Source organism: Hyposmocoma kahamanoa, unplaced genomic scaffold (genome assembly GCF_003589595.1).
Source record: "Hyposmocoma kahamanoa isolate Upper Pololo Valley unplaced genomic scaffold, ASM358959v1 217, whole genome shotgun sequence".
In the NCBI taxonomy this organism is placed as follows: domain Eukaryota; kingdom Metazoa; phylum Arthropoda; class Insecta; order Lepidoptera; family Cosmopterigidae; genus Hyposmocoma; species Hyposmocoma kahamanoa.
In genome coordinates, this window is record NW_020653738.1 from 101306 (window position 1) to 113569 (window position 12264).

At 36.0% G+C, this 12264-nt stretch overlaps 1 protein-coding gene across 1 annotated transcript; it reads right to left on the minus strand.

Annotated features, from left to right (window-relative positions):
* Positions 1 to 618: 618 nt before the first annotated feature.
* On the minus strand, positions 619 to 10554 carry LOC113227807 (nucleolar protein 14). The gene is made up of 11 exons (XM_026460833.1): positions 10360 to 10554; positions 9767 to 9960; positions 8835 to 8926; positions 7681 to 8012; positions 7075 to 7220; positions 6332 to 6447; positions 4219 to 4593; positions 3449 to 3660; positions 2310 to 3304; positions 1720 to 1875; positions 619 to 848 (listed from the first exon to the last, which is right to left on the minus strand). The coding sequence occupies exons 1-11, from the start codon at positions 10552 to 10554 to the stop codon at positions 758 to 760; spliced, it is 2904 nt and encodes a 967-aa protein (XP_026316618.1). The 3' UTR covers positions 619 to 757.
* Positions 10555 to 12264: the final 1710 nt, after the last annotated feature.

Consider the following 12264-nt stretch of genomic DNA (forward strand, 5'->3'; position numbering starts at 1 on the left):
CGCGGAGTTCTCTTAGTAAATCAACTGTACCTTTTACTACTGTGAACTGTGTGTTACATAAATAAAAATTGATTTTAGTACAAGTTTTTTGTACTCAATTTTGGTGACAATTTTTTTTTTAGTTACTCGAATATTAAAAAAAATGATTCAGGTTACCGCATTCGAATATTAAATAATGCTTCACGATGATATTCTATAAATATTTCGATAAAAAGAAATTGTCACCAAAATGGAGTACAAAAAACTTACCTGAAAATCACTGAACAACGCAATAAGTGGTCATTAGAACGTTGTAACATTCACAATTCTTTCTCAATCTATCGATAAAACTATCGATAAAAGCTAGCTATTTAAAATTTTATGAAAACTGGCAACCCTGCAAATGTTATTTTACTCTTGTTTTTTGTTTTGTGCTGGTTGTAGAACTTGTCTATGGGTCGTATTCTAGAACTCTACTCAATGCTCAAGTCGGGACTTGAGTATGATTCAAAGTACTAGAAATCATACTTCAGTCCTTGCCATTAGGGTCGTATTTCCATTGCTTGAAATCATACTCAAGTCTGCTCAAATCCTGACTTGAGCATTGAGTATAGTTCTGGAATACGACCCTATGATTTTCAGTGGTATGTAATAACGTCGCAACTTTCAACTTCACTACTTATCATTTCTTCGCCACTGGCACACTAGGTTTAAGATAAACATTTGTATACAATTTATCGAAGATTATATTTACATAAAAAAATAAACATAATTAAGATCACTTCATGCGTTTCAATTTGTTCAATTCCCCTTGTTGTATGGCCGCGTCTTTGTAGATCTGTTTCACTTTTGCTTTGCGGATGTTGTCGCTGTAGAAAGATAATTTAGATTATTATCAGCCGCGCCTTTGTAGGCTTACTTAGTTTATCCAGTGTGTTTTAACCACAGACTAGTATATTGAACTGGACCGCGCACTAAGTTAATAAAACGAGCCGAGTGAAAGGCATCAAGTAGTAATGTGTCTCTTTCTAATAGGGTGTTCATTAATTTTTCAGTCAGCCATATTGTTTTTAACTTTTTAGTTTTTACAGAAAATGTGGCCGCTTATGGATGACCAAAACTACTAATATTATTTCATAAAACAAATTTGTATACTTATTTGATGTGCTACTTCATAATAGATGGTTTCATTGTTGACATAATTTTGTATTATTACAGTAAAAGCATAAAATATTACTTTTAAGCAAATATATCCAAAATTTAAAAAACTTAATAGACAAGACACTACCCAAGAAGATTTTATTTAGCGTTGGCAACTTGTTAGACAAGGACAGACCACTACTTCGAGCTACCACGAGTCTCGGTTGTTTACTTTTACTTAAAATAAACCTTAACTTAACCCAAGAAGGTGTAAATTTCATGGTATTATGAAGTATATAAATCCGAGCTTTTAACTACTTCCGTGGCCAAACGGTCCCGGCCTCGATTCGCGGAAATATTTGTATGGCCCACATTTATTTCTCTCGTGAATTTGGGTGTAATTCGTGTATATTATGTGGCGGGGCTATGAGTGTATGCGTTGAATTATTATTATAGTGCATAGTTTTTTAGTTTTTTTCGCCGTTAGAGCAACTGGCACGGATTCGAATATACTAGTAAATAATAGTAAAAGCCCACTTAGAACTAAAGCTTTCTCCGCGAAAATCAAGTTGTCTCAAACAGGCAAATGTACAAAAATACCTCTGTATCTTCTGCCGAATCTTGACAGAAGCGATGTACGCCTTGTCCCGCCGGATCTCCCTGAGGGCGCCCTTCATCTCCTTCTTGACCTTGTTTTCCAGCCGGGCGCGCTCGGCCTGCTCGCGCGTCAGCTTCGAGCTCTTGCTATCCGTGAAGCTGTGTTACAAAAATAACAATATTTGCAAGGTCTTTATTAAAAAAATAATGATTAAACTATATGCGGTACTTGGCCAGTTCTATTCTATCTCTTTGGTTTTTTGTTTTGTAACGTTTGTTTGGCTTTCGTCTAAATATATGAAGAGGCTGTATGGTGGAACCTTTGCCTACCCTAAGAAATGGGTTTATTTAAAAAAGCGTTTGTTTTCATGGATTGTTACCAATGCTTCTGTTTCATAATTTTATTTACTTGTTAAAAAAGTATTATATGCAACCATTACATAAATAGGTCTTAAAATCTCGGACCTATATTACTTAGGCCATTCGGCAAAGCCTCGTGACCTAAACAATGTACTCGACTTTAAGAATCCTCATTATGCAACGATGGCATAAACTACTACTTTTGAGAGTGAAATAATGATAATGTTACTTACAATTCTTGGAAATCTGGTTCGTATAATCTTAAGATCTTAAGCTTCTTCTTTTCCCTCGACAACGGTGTATATGTCTTCATTTCTAAGCCTTCTTTTATAAATTTCACCGTCTCGGTTATTTTGCTCGCTACTTTCTTTGGATATAACTCCAAATCGATCCAACTAAACAGATGTAAATGCGGCTTAATAATGCATTCCTGAGCTTCCAAGTCATTAAAATTATTGAAAAACTCTTTTAACATCATCGCACATGATAATAAACTGGTTATTTTAAAACCATTGTCAATGGTTTTTAAAACTAAATCTCTTGCCGCCATTTTGTCGCCGACTTCCATTTCGCTACAATCGTCTGCTAAATTCAAAATTTTGGCGTCTTTGTGTAATCTGAATGGCGGGACGACTTGTACAGGATTTAATATGGAAGTATTTGCCGCCAAATATAATATTCCTCTTAAAAAGTTTATGGCAGATGGAACAAATCTTTTTGATAAAGCTGTGTATTCTAGAACTAACGCAACAATAAATAATCCCCTTGAAACCGAATATGCGTTATTGAATTTGGATAAAGTAAGAATTTCGGACATAAAAACTAAAGATGGCGTCGTTACTGGATGTCTGAAATCAGAAGTAGGATACAGTAATGATACTAATTTGAAAAATATCAACGTATCTAAATCGGGAACCTTTCTGGGATTCTTTTTGAATTTGTCATGTTTTTCTTTTAGTAATTCGACTATAAATTTCTTAGAAGACACTTTGTTTGTTTGTGTTAAAGAATAGAAATGTGGAGCAAGTTTGTCAAATATCAAAAATGCTTTAATAACATCTCCTTCGTTTTGTAGGTCGGTGAATATGTCGTTAATATATTGAAGCATGTGAGCAAATAGCCGGCTTTGTTTTTCTTTGTTATTCTCGGATAATCCGGGATCGTAACTTTGAATCAATTTTTGTAAAGTAGTAGATTGTTGGGTAGGCGTTTTGTCTGACAGAAGATCCTGAAACAAAATTTTAATCATTTTCTTACAAATTGTGTAATTTATTAAATATAACAAAATGTGGTGCAGACGAAACCAGAAAAAAGCAACAGGTTTTATTTGAAAAAGATTAAAACAGGTTCAGATCGTTTTGAACACTCTTACCTTTAAATTCTCTCCTTCATCACCTTTAACATCGAAGAACAGTGTAATTTTGTCTTCAACATCCTCTGTCAGTTCATCACCGCTCTCTTCATCGGACACCTTCAAATCTCTGAAATCATCATTTTTATCTCCGTCTTCACTACTTGATTCTTCATCATCACTTTCTTCCCCACTGGATTCTTCATTATTAATCTCTTTGTCGTCATTTGAACCTTAATGAACAAATAATTATTTATTACGGAACAAGTGATAGGATTACACAACGGAAGTACAAACATGAGTGCCAACGTTAAAATTCAACGAAAGCACTGTCTCAAAAGTAAATGTTCGAAATTTTCTCTGCATGTTCGATATTTGTAATCATAATCATAATAAAACTAGTAGAGTTATTACAAAAAAATCTCAATAGATACATTTGATCGAAAAGCGCCTCTGCGTTAGTTGTGATACCTGTAAAGGTATCGGCTGAATCGGTGAGAAGGTTATTCAAAATTCTCTCACTAGACAATCTCTCTAAAGACCGATAGCAAAAACACTAGGAGAATTTCAATGACACGGTAAGTGGCTCAGATGGTTAGAGCAATATTACGATGCAGTATGTACGTGGGTTGAAATTCCACCGGGTCGACGAAAATTGTTTTGTGTGTTCGATCTCTATATTCAATCATAACAAAACTAGTCGAGTTATTTCAAAAACAATCTCAATAAATAAATGATGTAATTATTAAAAACATTTAGAGTCCAATACTATAAAATAAACATAGTATTACCTTCATTTTCATCATTGTTTGATAATTCATCACTCTTAGAAATTTTAAGTGATCCTTTTCCTGCACTACTTTTCACATCTTTATCTTTTTGCTTATTATTTCTTTCTAAATCTTTTGTGTTTGCATCTTTCCCTTTTTGTTTATTTTCAACAGCATCAACTTCTCTGTTCACTTTAACGTTTTCATTACATGTCTTTATTTGGCTTTCATCATCACTTTGATCATCAGACTGCTCATTAGATTCTACTTCTTTTTCGTCGTCTTGTGCTATTTCATCATTATCATCTCCTTCACTATCACCGTCTTCATCATCGTCATCATCTTCTTCTGACGTATCTGATATACCGTCTTCAAATTTCGGCTTAGCGTTTGGAACTGTAAGCGGTTGGGAATTGAAATCAATGTCAAAGTCAAATCTTTATTTCATAGGTAAGCAAAATTACACTTGAAATAGTTTTACTGTGTGCACTGTGATGAGAAATAACATAATATGTTATAATTTAACAAAAATATCGGCACATACACACAAATGTGCCTAATTGATTACTATTGTGATATTCGTTATTATTATTATTATTTAATAGAAGGAGCCATTAGTTAATTACTATTATTTTTTATATGTATAAGTAAATAGAAATGCTACACAGCTGTATTAAGATGATCCTATAAAAATAGCTGTATGTATACTAGACATGAGCGCCGATAATAGACCAACCAGCGGAGGTGCGCCGACAAAAAAGTGTGGCGGCTGCGGCGTTTCGGCGGCGCGAAAGCGACCCTAAAACGAATTTGTATATCGGTCTTTGTTTTTACAAAAACCGTTATACAAATAGTTTTTCAAAAAAAAAAACTTATTTTCTATAGTAATAAATTTTTTATCAGTGCGATCAGGTGCTCCGATCGTACGCACGCGCACGCTTCCATATTGTGTATGCGTAGTGAAAAGGGCGACGCCAGAAATTGACAATCTAGCTTATCCTCTACTAGCTCTCCGGGCTAGGCCAGTCGCAGTGTCCTTCGACAATGTCCGGACATAGCTTCCAACTTAAAGGGCAACTCACGTGCCCCGCGTATCTCCTCACATACAGGCCCTCAACTAGACCGCTACTAAGACGCGCTAGCTGCTCACGAGACAGACGCCCCGGACACATGCAAAACCGGGGCAGACAAACATGTCCGTCTCTGCAGCTAACCACAAACCCCAGCGAGTCCATACCCAAGTTCGGGTCCGCCAGAGACGCCCGCAAAGGCGTATCACTGGCGGAGGGCTTGGCCCGGACGCCCGCTGTACCCTGGTCTTGCCGTCAAGCCCGTAGTCTCTCCGGAAAACCCTATCTCTCGGGTCGGTAGATAGGGACAATTGCTTCGGTTGTACAAGCACAAGTCCGGTCGTACATGGCGTACTGTTGCCACCTTTAGGATGGCTCTGTTACATACCAACTGGCCACCTTTGATTCAATTGACAACCGTGCCAAGAAGAGGTGGCTCGGAATTGGTGGAGACGAAGCTGCAGAGCCTTGAACATCGCCATAAAGTTGCCAGCTTATCGGTATTTTACAGGATATATCATTGAGAGTGTGCGATGGAATTACACGATTTAATTCCGCTTTCCCCTTTCCATCACTGGGGGACTAGGCGTAGACTTGGGTTCCACCTCTATGTTGTGGATATTCCAAAGATTCGCACGAAGCATTACGCTTCCACATTTATATGGCGAACGGCTATGGAGTGGAATTCCCTGCCTGCAAACTTGTTCCCTGCACGTTATAACTTTTATATAGGCATTTATCTATCGTCGACCTTATCGTCCCTTTGTGCCGATTGCATTTGGCGGCGGCGGCGGCGCGCCGGCGCGGCGGTCATGTCTAATGTATAGTATAGCACATCAAGCTACACATTGACGTATCTTGTTCCGTTGCAATGGAGTTGGAGTTGCAATGGAGGCGATTTTCGAACAAAAATGTGTAGTCTGACGTACCGTTGTCCATACAAATACAACTAATAAGTATATAAATAAATAGTTTTCCGATTGGGTTAATAGAATTCTCGAAGGGGCGTATCATGGCCAAATCTTGTAGAGAAACTGATCAATGATGGTACCACATATCAGTACCTGAGTAAGTCTTCAATATATCATCGGGCACCAGAGGTTTTCCATCTTTGTCATAAGCCAGCATGAATTCTTTCTCGTCCTCTAATTCGAAATTGTCATCTAAATCATCAGCCGATCTGTAAGCGGAATTACTTGACTAATTAGTATTGAATATTTATATACAGGCTGATTTAATAACAGAAGTTGAGAAATTTTTATGCTTTAAAAGAAAAATGTGAGATGTTGTTTCAGAAATATTAAGATATAAAAGATATCTAGATAAAGTTACAATAACGAATGTTGGGAATGGCAGAAAAATAAGTAGGTTGAATGATGTAGGAATGAGAGCTTTGCACACTATAATATTGTGTTATTCTTAAAGACGCAGAACAGTGTAGAAGAACGCTGTGATGTGAAAGATGATGTGGAGGCCAGGATAGAAAAAGGAATGCTTTTACGGTTTGGTTATGTAGCAAAAATAGATATGTTAATAGATTGACGGCTCAAGATCACACAGTCAATGTGTATTGAAATGTGGATAGTGGTGACATTTAAGAAGCCAGGTGAAAAGTAGCAAAAAAAAACGGGCATGTATGAAGAAACTGATGCTAGTGGAGGAGGCAAAAGAGTTTTTTCGGAAGCGTAGCCAGTGGAAGTTCATTGACTCTATCAACCCTAGTGGGAGACAGGCAAGATGGTATATGTATATTTTGGACCAGCTAAGATAACCACAAAAGCGGCAAGAGAAAACTTTTACACTTTACCTGTGTTTAGCAGCAGTTTGTTGCACTTTGGGCGCATCTATCTCGTGATCACCGTACATCCTCATTTGCCTCTCTTTCTCCAGCTTTTCCAGTTTCTCCCGTTCCTCTTTAGCTTGCTTTTCGTCGTTCTTCAACCCGTCTGATGGCTAAAAATCAGAGTCAAACATTAGGAGAAATTATTAATGCCTACAGTTTAAATTTAAATAAATGAATTATCCTTTACTTCACATTCAAAATTACAATGACACCACAGAACAGTAACGTAAATATTAAGAAAGTAGTTTAAATTAATGGTATAGTAGTAAAACAATGGTAATTAAGTTTGTTTTCTAAAGTATTTATAATATTGCACCTGGAAGGACTTCAATCTAAGTTTCTGAGGAATCTAATCTAAATAAATTTAAAAAAAATGAAGTATAAAAAAAGTTTAGTAACATTTAGTAACAGGCGTATTATTATTGCAGGATAGGAAACTAGCAGATACGACATTCCCATATAAAAGTAAATATATGCTAATATGATTAGAAGTTGAAGATTTTTTGTTCCAATTTAATAGAGTTCCGTACGCAACGGTGAAGTTTAATTATGTGGATTATCAATACTTACAGTGCCTCGTCTATCAAACTTCAATTCTCTCATCATCTTATCGTAATCAGCACTTTTCTTCTCGGTTTTACTTAACAACTTATCAATAATTGATTCTTCATTTTTTTCCTCCATCCTTGGCCGCTTGAATACTACAGGTTGCAAATCCTTCCACTCACTGTCCAACTTTTCTGTCAAGTCTAAAGTTTGCTCTTTTTCTTTCTGTTTTTCTGCTTTACGCTTCTTGGATTCGGCTATGAGCTGCTCTATTAGGTCCTTGTGCGATTTAGCTCCATCTTGCTCTGTTTTTGATAGAATACCTCCACCAAAGTGGCCTTCGGACACGAATTCGTCTAAAAAAAATCGTTTGTCATATAATGACAGATTTAAATTGTTCAGTAGCAGTAGAGATCCCTGTGGGACACTGTGCTCAGGGAAGTACTGTTACCTCACCTGTTACTGCTATCAAGCAGAAATGAGCCCTACTATGCTCCGGTTTTAAAAGGAAAGGTGATGGTGAAAGCTATGGACTTACAGGGATGAAGCATGAAAATTGTTATTAAAGCCAGAACAAAACAAAAAACACGATTGGTTAGCACACAAGGTACTAGTATACTTCATTTCACTGGTTAACAAAATTTAGCACAAAATGTGTTATTTGATAATACGTGGAACATTTTAGGCAAGCCGGTGAAAATAGAGTTATATGGACGCCTCGCCACTGGCGACTTATAATGAGAAACTTCATATCTCAAGGTGGCAATGCCCCTGATCTGTGATTTAAAGCTCTGAGTTACAAAACAACTGTTGTCAGTTACCCTATGTGGTGCACATCTTATTCATCTCATCATATCATGATATTAAACAGAAACGCTGGTATCGTAAAATTGACGGTGGATATATTATTATAATAAATCAAACGAATACAAGATAACGTTGTTGATATGACGTGTTACATGCTTACACATGTCAAATAGCGGTCAGAAATCACAAAGCCTAGTTTTATTACAGGTTGCAAGATTAATGTAGAAGTCTACAATTTGTTCCAATACCGTTCGTTGTACAACTTACTCCCTCAAATGGTAGATATGCTGAATAGAATGTCACTCTACCAATCTTCATATTGCTAGTTGATAGGTAGCAAGAGAACGTTAGAATAAAAAAATATATTTTACCATCCAATCCACCGAATTTTCTTCCTTCTTCATCTTCATCATCTGATGATTTGGGATCATCAAACTTTTCTATTTGCTCTAATGTTTGTCCTCTGAAATTAAACGACATAAAGTTTTTACTTATTGCAATGAGAATGGCCTTAGCAGAAACAAATTTTCTTCAAGTAAGTATGTTAAAATTAATAGTAACTCGGACTGCAAGACACGAATTCATAACTATAACTACTTCTCCATCAAGAATGTAATTAAGAAGAAGCAGGATAGAATGATAAATATCCAAGATACATTGAATAGATTGCATTGCAAAAAGCACATAAAAAAGTTTATCTTATTTATAAGGCAATCAAAATACAAAAAAAAACTTGGCAGAACTGCTGTTTTGTCAACTTAAAAACCAATTAGTATGTATATAGACGACCTGCAAGCATGGAAAGTCCAAGATCAGGTACTTGAATGAATCACGATAGTACATGTATAGTCATTAGCACATCAAGCTATCACTTTCGTTCAAATATCACCTCCACTGCAACAGAACAAGATCTGTCAATGTGTAGCTTGATGTGCTGCCATCTATACAAACAGACCAGAGTAGATCTATTATTCGTGTGGCTTCATTCATTTCATTCATTCATTCAGGGCTATGCAGCTCCTCATTACTGCAATCATTGACTGATCTATTGTGATCACCATTAATTACAATTCGGAACCAAGGCCAAGAGCATTAAAACTGAAGGATTTTCCTGACTTCGAAAATTTTTAATGTCCTCTGGTTATGGCTGGTGTCTTCCCAGTAAGGAGGTTCATACACCTATGAACGGACAACATTGGGTAAGGAGTTGCAGTCTGTCTGCAGGCTGTCTATTTTCTCTTGACCCAAGTTTTGACATGTGCTCTGCTTGAGCCACAAGGTTTTAAAACTGTAGAAGTAGTACCTGTGAGTCAATATCTCATCATCAGCCAAGTTATAAATGTTCTTTTTGCCATGCTGCTTTGCACGTTCTGCAGCAAATCTTGCAATCATACGGTCTTCAGCCGACAGCTGGTTGTTCTTCTCACCAATACGACGGTCTATGAATGTGTTAGTCTTATTCATGAGCTTCATTTCTGTGCCCAGGGTTTCTTTTCTCTGTTCATACAAATATGTTTTGAAATTTTTTATAATAAAATTAATAATGCCCTACAGTGGGCAACTGAGGGCAATTGAGTACTCAATACTCAATGCTCATGTAAGGATTTGAGTATGGTTTAAAGCACTCGAAATCATACTCAATATCTTGAACGAAAGTGATCGTGATTCATTCAATTCATACTGCCATTAGGGTCGTATTTTCAGTGCTTGAAATCATACCCAGATCCTGACTTGAGCATTGAGTAGAGTTCTGGAATACGACCCTGAGAGAAGAAACTCTCGTTCTAACACAGCGCCAGTAAACATTCCCGATGCACTTATAGTACTATGGCAATTTAAGCATAGCTGTATATACATTGTTGTGTACAATATAGATGTTATTTATGTAGGAGTTACCTTCTGTATGGCTTTAGCGCGCGAAACACCAGGCAACCCACGATCATGTTTCGATTTTTTACCTAAAACTTTAATCTTTTCTTTGTTTATATGAACTTCAAATGGATTCAACCTTTTATTTTTAATATCAGCCTTCCGTTTGTTATGCACTTTGTCAGCGAGTCCCGAGTTTCGCTTGTTTTTGACTTTAACCATTTTTAACACAGAAATTCGTCGTAACGTAAAACAGAAATAAACACATTTAGGTGAGGTTATGTCCGCTGACAGCGTGTGCAGGGTGACCAGATTTAAATTGATAATCCTGCTAGCTTTTCGGGTAAAAACTGCTAAAATCTGCTAAACTTTTTTGAAAAATGCTAAAATTATGCTAACGCATAACTTATTATTAAACTCCACTTGTATTTATTAAATCATCGTTTTGTGACGGTGTGGCCTCCTTACACCGTCATCTCACCTCTTTGTATCGCCTCTCTCCGCTTGTATTCTATCATTTTTTTTATTTTTTACATGTTTTTAAATTTTAAATTTGAATTGTTCCGTCTTCCTTCACTTTCTCATTTTGTTTTCGTACCACGGTCACTCCCAGCTCGACCACCACAACAGTCGGAGCTGTTCCAAATTCCATTTACTAAAATCTTATTTTTGATTCTTTACCAAGTTATAATACAAAACATATAATACAACAGTCGGAGCAAAAGAATTATCAAAAATTTGCTGCAATAATTTTTCGACCAAAAATGAAACCATAAACCTGGATGTAATGGTGCCGCCATTGAAACCCTGGCTATTACACGAACATAAAGATTTCTACAGACGCTTTCTGTCGCTTTTCAGTTTAATCTATGTAATAAATTTTACATAACACATATTTCTACAAAACGACCCATTCTGAACAGGGTTCATAAAGCTATTATACTTACTTACTATTATAATACTATATTAGGCTATACTGAAGAAAATACTTATTTTTTATATTTAATGGCACTAAAATGTATGCACCCATTCTGCACTATTACTTCCTGTTTCACTTGTAGGATCGTGGAAACGTGTTCATTTTTAAATCTATTTCGTTGATCCGTTTTAATATTGTTTACCTGTGAATCAAAGTGGTCGGCTAAAAATTTATATCCATATTAAAATACATTATCAAATAACAGTCCTTTAATTTATTAAACTTTAATATAAGTTGGAGAAAAAACATGATTTTTGAAAGATTCGTAAAAATAAATTTAATTTTAGTAAAGTTATTTTCGAGTTCTTAGGTTTTCGCGATTGTTACACATAGGAAATGAAACTATTTTTCCGGATTTAAATCGCGTATATTTGTTTTTTCAAACAAACCGACGTTTCGGGCCCTTTACAGGTCCCATGGTCACGGTTGACTGAAGTGGTACAGTCTTCAACCAGTTATGTCTAATATTAATGCAAACCACCCTATTTTTTCACTATAGTTACAATAGTTATTAATTAAATACCTTATTTTTAATTTTACAAAGAAAAACATTCCAATTTACGCTACATTGAGTTTTACAAATTATTTTATTGAATGAATTTTTATTAGGTTTAATTTATTATTAATTATTAATAGAAATTAGAATAAACTAAAACATATTAATTAGTACTGCAGTCTTATGTCTGTTTGGGATTTTTCATTAGAGGAAATACTGGATCCCAAACTGGTGGTACGGAGAAACCATCTTCCCTGTTGAAATTAGGATGTTTTTTAATTTCAATGGCCTCTCGCAGCATCCTGGGTAGATAACGGACTTCTTTTGCAAGGACCTGGGGTTTGTCAAACTTCATTGAATGTGTAGGTTTATCCATGACATGCTCGCAGACTGCAGACTTGTTTACGCGACGGTGTTTGACATCAGCTATATGTTCTTTGACGCGGGTACAAATACT